Here is a 9,049-nt window from a genome sequence, read left to right on the forward strand (position 1 = left end):
AAAGTCATACTTTCATCAGCCATCTCCCTGTCATTTGAACTCACTTCTTCTGCATCGCTCCATGTCTCTTATCTTTCTGCATCTATTGTTAAATTTTAATTACTCCAAATCCTCTCTCTTAAATAAACACTACTGTGCCTTATCCCAGCTATTCTCTTCAACCACAGCTCCACATTTCACTTTTCCTTCTGCAGTTCGGCCTCCAACTTGTTGTCACTTTTTATTGAGCTCTATATCCCTGTACATCCCTGCTGTAGCTTTCCATAAATACTCTTTCCTTGACCTGCAACCCAGTAACTCTCTTTGTTGCTTTTACTATTCTTCAACCTTCTCACATTCTCTTGTCTTTGTGCAGCTCTCTGCTCCTGCAGATCTCACTCTGCCATGTCATCTTTTTCCGAACTGCTCTGCCTTTAACTTCCTATCTCTCCAACTACAACTCACTCCCAAACCATTCTTTTTAATTCTGTCAACACTCCAACAAGTATAACTCGTGTGCAGCTTACCTCACCTTTTGATACTCTTCTCCCACTTTCACCACTCCTAACACTATCTCTCTCTACTGTTTCCTGCAACACTTCAGCTCTCTTTATCTACACTAATCTCACATTGTAACCTTTCTTACAACACTCCACATATTCTCTCCAAGCTCTCACTTTTCTTACCCCTCCTTGTGCCATTTCTGATTAGTCATGCAGTTCTGTACACCATCTGTCCACTCCAATAACTGACTTCCTGTTCCACCCAGTACAATATCCATTCACCCTGTTTGCAGCTCTCCCAGTTCTGCTTCTATCCCTAAACCACTCTGGTCTTTTCCAGCTCTTCCTCTCTCCAGCTCCATTACCTCCAATTACTTTTTCCAGTACCCTCTTTTACTCTGAGCTGCTCTATCCATTGCCTCTCCTGCTGGAATATTCCTGCGACCAGTTTCTCCAAGGGACCTGTTGCACCGGACAGTGGCTGGGTAGGCATCACCAAATATCCAGAACTGAGAGGTGGGAGCCCGCATCTTCTAATCAACATGATCATACAGGATGATTTCAGAGGACAGACGTTTCACGTTCTATTTCCAGGTGAAATAAAAGAGTTTTAACACCGAAAAGTAGGTAAAGAAAATGTACACTCACCAAAACGCAATGTTTAGTCTCCCTTTTCCCAGGATCAACCTGCTTGTGCCTGGTAATTAACATTGTTACTTTCCAAAGCACTCTGTGTACCAGAATATTCACATTCAGCAAGGTAGAAATGAAGCTCACAACCTAATTACCTCAGTCCCATAACAGCAGAAAATGGTTGTATAATTTATCCAGCACTGAGCAACTTCTTACCATTGGCTATCTGGTGGTCCTTGTTTTGGGACTGAGAGGTGAAGGGATTTAGCGCTTGGTCAAATACATATAATTTACAGTGTAACATAATTGGCTACAAAATAAGGACCAGGAATCAGTAAGTAAATATACCTTTTTTTACAAGTTAACAGTTAAGTTAGTGTAAATAAATCTCATAAAAACTGAATTTCCAGATCTCCTAAAGAAGCTTCGATGCATATGCATGTGCAAACAAAGTTCCTTCACAGCAATTCAAATAATTAACAGCAGAATCGTGTGCTCAGAGAAGAGACTTCTATAGTCTCTCTTAAACATGAGTAATATCCAAAGTCATCTAATTTTATAATGTTAAATTCTTAAAAGTGATTTAATCTAAAGGAGTCTCAAACGTTGGGGAATTCGGAAAAAGTAATAAATGTAGGAAGTGTGTGGGAAGGTGTCAGCATTTTAGAAGGTCTGCCAAAAGTATTCCAGTGTTTTAACCTAAGCCACACACCAAGAATCAGAGGGGTAAGAATAAATGTCTGAACCTCTAAAAGTTCAAGGGAAAAGTGGTCAAGATCAACCTGTGAGAACACTAGTTAATACCTCAAAAATCTTCTGGGTGAGACTCCTTGGTGCTCCATTGTCCTTTCCATTCTCACATGGCGAACTGCAAATCATCAGACTTTCCCAGGAGAGTCCTGGGAACAACATCATCCCTATACACCTGTAACACCTCAATACGTTACTGCAATTGACACTCTGGCTCTCCACGGGCATCATTATGATGCTGGACGGTCAGACCACAGCCCCCCACCATAGCGGTCCAGGGACCCCCCGAAAGGCAGGCGGTGGTCTAACAGCACAATTTCGATGTGACTGCCAGACCGCAGAGGAATCCTACAAGTTAAGAAGCACTTTATGCACCTCCATGCACTCTGTGCCTTGCACCATATGGTTCAGGGTACACAGTGCATGAAAGTGTGTGGGGGCACTACATGTGCCCAGTTGCCTTCTTATTGACCTTCAAGGGACGGGGGCTCTGCAGGGCCACCATGAAAAGTCTGTACGTATCAAGAATTATATTCCTGGTGGCGGTGCCTTCCTCAGCACCACCATCATTCAGATTGTCATTCCGACCAGTAGATCCTGTCAGAGGCGGCGGTCTTTCCCCCCCAATATCTGGTCTGGATGCATGCATCAAATGTGTCTGATGGACTCACAGCTGTCTGTCGGGTGGACCGCCACCAATGGCCTGTCAGTGACGGTCTGCTCATCATCAGAAAGATGACCTGTGTTCTTTGTCAAGGTCCTCTTGTAAAGCTCTCTATCGCCAGTACAGAGTTACACCTATTCCCAAACTAAGAAAACATGTGAAAGTACCTGCCAGGAATAAGACATGCAAGCTAAAATGCAAAAACTACATTTCATGCAGCAAGGAATGCAGCCCTACTTTAGAACATTAGAGGACACTTTTACATAAATCTCTCTTGTTTCTAATATAAATACATGTTGATAGTGTAAAGATGATTTTTTTCAATTTATAAAGACCATATTTTATTTTAATAAGGTTAAGGAACACAGTGTTTGTGAATTCTAGGTCTACAGTGAAAGCACTTCAGTACTGAATTTAAGTGCCATACCTCATAATATTAACACTAGGACCCACAAAAGTGTAGTGCTAAGTGCAAATACAGATTGCGCATTTATGATATGTGAGGGTGCAGACAAAATGATGCTACTCCAAAGGTGAGCAATCTGCACAACCTTCAGTGACTTCACATGCAAGCAACACATGTGTGAATTAGAAATACACAAAACAAAGGAAAGAAATGCCGGGCAACAGAACTCTCCTGCCATTCCGCAAAGCAATCTTTTCCAAAAGTCTGTTTTTGGTCTACTGTCATTTTTTTAGATCCAATGCCCCATGTTGCATGTTTTGAGTCAGCATTTTGCTGCTAGCACATCATGTTGTGCTCATAAGCAGAGATATGGCATGGAGGCTGCCTCTGCTCAGGAGAGAAATGAGCACAACAGAAATGCGTTAGTGTAACTCATGGTGTAGAAATAAGGCCTGATTGCCATAGAGAAATGTTTTCAACCTTCCAGCAATGTGTAGCTGAAGTAAGGCAGGAGGTGAGAGCTTTGCATGTATGTTTCTTTAAAAACAGAAACTTCTCAAGCTCCTAACTCACAAAATGATGCCTTCTGAAACAACACGGCTCAAAATAGGCGTATAAGGAACTGGGGTTATGGACATCCTTCAAAAACTTAAACAAGCAATGACTCTTTTACTTTTCTAAACGTAGCTGCTGAAAATGGCTGCTGCCACTGTTTGAGTGGCCATCATCCTGTCTTCCTACACAGTGGGTGCATTGTTGTTTTCAACTCTCTCTCTTTCTGTCCTGAGAATGAGTTCTTCAACTCCCCCAGCTGCGGAGTTGAAACATGTGTGGGTGATAAAAGCAAGGCAGAAAGCTAAACCATATGGCACAGATTTTGGCCCAGATTTACTTAGGGCCTCATTATGAGTACAGCATTCCACATTAGTTGCATTCCCATTATATTATAACCACTGTGTCTGCTGGGATCCAGGATCAGCGGTCAGGAGCACAAATATGCTAATGTAAATGTGGGTTTACTTGTAAAGCGCACTGCCACCCTACTCAGGGTATCCTGGCGCTGTATACCGCTGTGGAACCCTTCCTGGTTTTCCCTGTGAGATGCCCCCTACTGGGCACCCCCAAGGTGGAACCAGGCATCCCAGCGCCACTGGGGCCGTTGTGGAGATTAAGCAAGCTATTGCCCAGAGTTGCAAAGTGGGACCCATGATTAGAGTAGGCGCCTATGCAAGAATTGTCAAGTCCGCGGACATTGAGCCCTGCCGCGTCGGGAATTGAACCTTGGTCCCGGGCCAGACCTCTGCATCAGGGTCTGCCGCCTCTAACCAGTGAGCCACACTTCTCCACTTGGTGTGGTAATGGTGTGGCTGTGGCACCACCGAGCATATTCTGAGTTGCCTGTCCAGTGCCCCTTTCATGGCAGTGACCCCACCATTAAAAAATGGTGGCAGAGGGGCAACTAAGGGGCCAATAACAAGTTATGCCCCCCTGGTATTGTACCCTTGTTCCTGCATGATGTGGAATGCATGACATGGTGCATGCCAAACCATGCAGGAATGGGATGCATGCACTCTCAAAGTAGCGGTCTGCATGTTAGTCTGTCCTACGAGCCTAACAGACTACCACTGTGAGACCGCTGCAGCATTGCCTGTCCTGGATTACACTTCTAATCCAGTGGGGGGTGCACAAATGGCTTGGAGGTCCTCCTACCAGTGCAATTTACGAGTTGCAAAATGCAATGTACGACAGTGTCACAATATTCATGAGGCAAGCGCAATTTGTGACCCGTTGGGAGTGGCAAGCACTCTGAGGGATGGTGCCCTTAAAGGAAAACGGGATGCATTTAAAAAAGTTAAATTAAACTTGTCAGTTAAATTTTTTAAGGGCAGGCAGTGGTCCCAGGGACCACTGCCTGCTATTAAAACTTATTTTCACACCCATTCACAAAGAGGAAGGGATCCCCTGGGGACCCCTTCCCGTTTGTGAATGGTTTACCAACTATTTGAAGCAGGTGGTAAACTGTGAGTGTTTTGCGACTGCAAATGCGGTTTTAAAAGAATGGTACATACCATTTGGACTCGCCTTTCGGAAGGGACTCCCTTGGCACACCCCTTCCTAATAGCGAGTCGCAAATGCTATTTTACGAGTCTTTGACTCACAACATGGTGTTGGTACATACCACCACTGTTTTTTGCAGTCGCAAATGGGCTGACATCCGCCAAAAATGGTCGTACATCTGGCCCTAACATTATTGGCTTTCAAAAACTGCTCTTCTGAAGTTACTACAGCCAGAAGATTCCCCAAAACAATATTAAATGTGCTGCAGCTCAGTCATGGAGTAAGTCCAGCATCACACCTGGACAACCAATGGTACTACAGTGCATTTAATAATGTTTAGGGGCTTTTTTGACAGACAGCAATAATTTCAGAAGCGCAGTTTGTGAGTGACAACTGTCTTAGGGCCCAATTAGGAGGCCAGCAGTCGGACCTCCGACAGCCATTGCGGCAGTTGGGAGACTGCCTGATGAGCATGCGGCAGTTCGACAGGCTTATTACGATTGGACCACCTGGTTGGTGTTCTGAAGTTACTTGTACCACAGTGGGGGCATGCCCCATCCATGGAAAAGGACTGCAGCACAGGCAGCTGCAATGCAGCTCCTCCTGCATGTCTATGCAGTGTGTGCCATGCACCATGACGTGCATGGCACACAGTACATGGAGGTCAGTGCCACAGAAGGAGGGTTCTAAATGTGCCTCCAGACCCACTTTTACAGGGGCTTCGATAGCCGGGGGCCTCTTTGTCCCCTTTCCGAAATCCATTTCATAGCCTGGTTCTCGCCATGAAAAGGTTGTTGGATACGGACATTGTAATATTGTCAGCTGGGCCTGCCTTGGCACCACTGCCATTCCTTGACACTCATTCAACCGCTGCACCATCAGGATCCAGGATGCTGGCGTTGGCGGCGGTGTGGCGTTGGGCTGATGTTGGTCGGACTGCCACCATCCATATATGGCAGTCAGACCGAAGGACTGACGGTGGTCATGCCACCACCAACGGGATGTTGGTGGCCTGACGTCCGGTATCATAATCAGGTCATTAGTCTCTTGTGAGTGGGATTTTGTCCCTTCCTAAACTCTCCTTTGCACATCCATAGACCCCTCTCATTTTGCAGAAAGTATTCCCCAATTTCCAGCTATTGCTTCTAGTCCCTTATCCATTTATTTAAAAAAAAACATATGCATATCTATGCACTATGTGGAGATTTCCTCACAGAAAAGGCGGGGCAGGCAAAAACACCTCTCAATGTCAGTTTGTGAAACACATTGCTAGAAAATGAACAATACTGTTTTAGTTCTACTAAATGTTCTACAAAGCAGAGTTTGTGAAACAGCCACTTATTGTTCTCACTTTTTTAAAACTTTCATCCTAGATTTTGTATCACAGAATCTTGTCATTTTTTCAACAATACTAAATACTGACACAATCGTTCATGTTATCACTCAACTTTTTACAGGAACACCTTTGCAGACCGAGACCCTATAAGTCAGTGTGCTTGGAAACATCCAGGTGGGTGTTATTTGTCTACATGTTTGGGTGCTGATATAGAAGCAGGAAGAAAGTGAAAAAGGATCTACTTTAATGTCAAGTGGTACTTCTCTGGAATCCACTAACAGGGGAGATGACCTCCTTCTCCCTCATGCATTGCTTTGTGTGGTGTAATTCTCAGCAAGCTTCCTCTTAGCTCTATTTAAATTTCTATACTCAGGTTCAGTCACCACATTAATTGCGTCTCTGTAAGCTCTCTATTTGGTTGGGGGGGGGTTGCAGCTTATTCTTGATGCTAGCCCCACAACCCAGCATCCCAGAGAACCTCTCTTGTAACTGTTGTGGTGGGCCTGTTTCTAAGTGCTTAATGCTTCTTTGAGGATCAGCCATAATTATTGAGAATTGTGGATGGCAGGCTCTCGAAATTGCACTGTTGAAATAAAAGTGTTAATTCCTCAACCCCATTCAAACACAATGCTGATTTACACTTATCAGACCAAATTTCCATATCAGCTGATACAATAGACAGTGCTATTTCTGGTTACATTTATGCTCCTAACTCAAAAAGCTCAAAAAAGACTAGAGACTTGTTATTCACCATTAAATCTATCAAGAAAAGGTTCAAGAGCACTGCTAAATACCACCACCTACTGTGTATAAAATGCAAGTGAAGGCAGTAGAAAAGATGCTCAGGATAGCATTTGTCATATTGAAGAAACATATGTTCTTTCATGTGTCATTCATCACACAGGTAAAAATGTCATGCCAGTTTTGCAGGGTCTTCTGCAGCTTCTCATAATAGTGAGGACAATCTCACTTATCCATGTAGTGCTGCAGATATATTGCAAATGTCATCCATACATTTCCTGCACAATCTATTAACAATGCATTTGTTTCTAATTTCTTAACAAAGGAGACAACAGGAACTAAATCAGCATCATGAATGGGAGTTACCCTAGTTCAGTAACAGAGTTCCTTCTACTGGGACTCACTGAGGACTCCAAAATAAAGTCCCTTCTCTTTATGCTATTTTTACCCATATACTTGGTCACTGTTATGGGAAACGTTCTCTTGGTAGCAGCCTGCATCAAGGACCCCAGGCTCCACACTCCAATGTACTTCTTCTTGGGGAACCTCTCCTTCATAGACATCTTCTACTCATCAGCAATATTGCCTAACATGTTGGTCCAGCTACTTGTTAGTATAAAGATCAGCTTTGTTGCGTGTGGCACGCAGATGTTCTCTTACCTGCTCCTGGCTAGCACAGAGTGTGTCCTCCTCGCAGTCATGTCATATGACCGGTACATAGCCATAACCTTTCCCTTGAATTATGTAAACATTATGAGCAAGAATGTCTGTACTACTCTGGTGATCTGCAGCTGGCTAAACGGGAGCTTGATGGCATTCCTGGGTGCAATGAGCGCGCTGAGGTTGCCCTTATGTGGCCACAATATTATTGACCATTTCTTTTGTGAGTCCACTGCTCTTGCAAAGATAGCATGTGGCAACACATTCATCTCGGAGACGGTAAATTTCATTGGTGGAGTTATAGTGCTGCTGATCCCTGTCTTCTTCATTCTCTTCACCTACCTCCGCATCATCATCACCATCCTAGGAATCCGCTCCTCTGGAGGCCGTCGCAAAGCCTTCTCCACATGTGCCTCACACCTGGTTGTGGTCACCATATTCTACAGCACTGCCATCTCCATGTACATGAAGCCAGTGTCCAAGAGCACTACAAATCAGGATAAAGTGATCTCTGTGTTTTACACTGTGATGCCTTCAATGCTTAACCCCATCATCTACAGTCTGAGAAACAAGGATGTGAAGATGGCTCTGAAGAAAGTTATGATGTGTCATGATCCTCATTAATGTTTCACAAATGTATTGAGTTCATGAGCTCTTGTAAAGGTGATGAAGTTCACCTGTTAGACAAGAAAATGAAGAGACTTTGTGAAACTAACTGTAGTGAAGGTGGTATTTTTTCAGATCTATCCTTACATCAGAGGAGACTGCGCATAGAAGCCATTACTTTTAGGAATACAAGATCAGTCAACAAAAACCTTTCAGTTAAAATTGTTTCAATGCAATTTATGTTAAAAGATGAAAAGAGTTTTTAAGTTGGTTGAACCCAAACATACAATACATTTAATGATGACAAAGAATTGAAAGACCCAGTGGTAGAAAAATGATTTTAGGGAAAATGGATTTTTGACTGCATATGAAGATACAGGTTTACAAAAACTGAAATACCAAGTTACTTAACTTCTGTTCCTGAACATTGTCAGCCCCTGGTTTTACTGTTCCACAGACTACCTTTTCTTACCTGATGTACAGGTGGGGAGAGCTGAAGCCCTCCTTGGAAAAGAGAACATTAAACAAGAAAAAAGAATGCATTTCTATTTAAGCAGTGCCAATGCAGAAATACAATGAGTTACACCAACATGTGAGCTGGAGTTTATAACCCCTTTTGCAGTTCAGAAGGTATAAAGAACAAGCATTGGCATTACCAATAGATCTGGCTCATTAGACCTTATAAGTGTTTAGCCATGCAGCACGTTATCCTA

The 9,049-nt window shown here is 43.5% G+C and overlaps 1 protein-coding gene across 1 annotated transcript; it reads left to right on the top strand.

The window, feature by feature from the left end:
- Positions 1-7,421: 7,421 nt before the first annotated feature.
- Positions 7,422-8,354, top strand: LOC144763021 (olfactory receptor 2D3-like). The gene has a single exon (XM_078648332.1). The coding sequence runs from the start codon at positions 7,422-7,424 to the stop codon at positions 8,352-8,354; it is 933 nt and encodes a 310-aa protein (XP_078504458.1).
- The last annotated feature ends 695 nt before the right edge of the window (positions 8,355-9,049 follow it).

This window comes from Lissotriton helveticus, chromosome 6 (genome assembly GCF_964261635.1).
Source record: "Lissotriton helveticus chromosome 6, aLisHel1.1, whole genome shotgun sequence".
In the NCBI taxonomy this organism is placed as follows: domain Eukaryota; kingdom Metazoa; phylum Chordata; class Amphibia; order Caudata; family Salamandridae; genus Lissotriton; species Lissotriton helveticus.

Bases quoted from the DNA above. Each gene is read 5' to 3' on its own strand.
- LOC144763021 (XM_078648332.1), top strand. From the start codon at position 7,422: ATGAATGGGAGTTACCCTAGTTCAGTAACAGAGTTCCTTCTACTGGGA.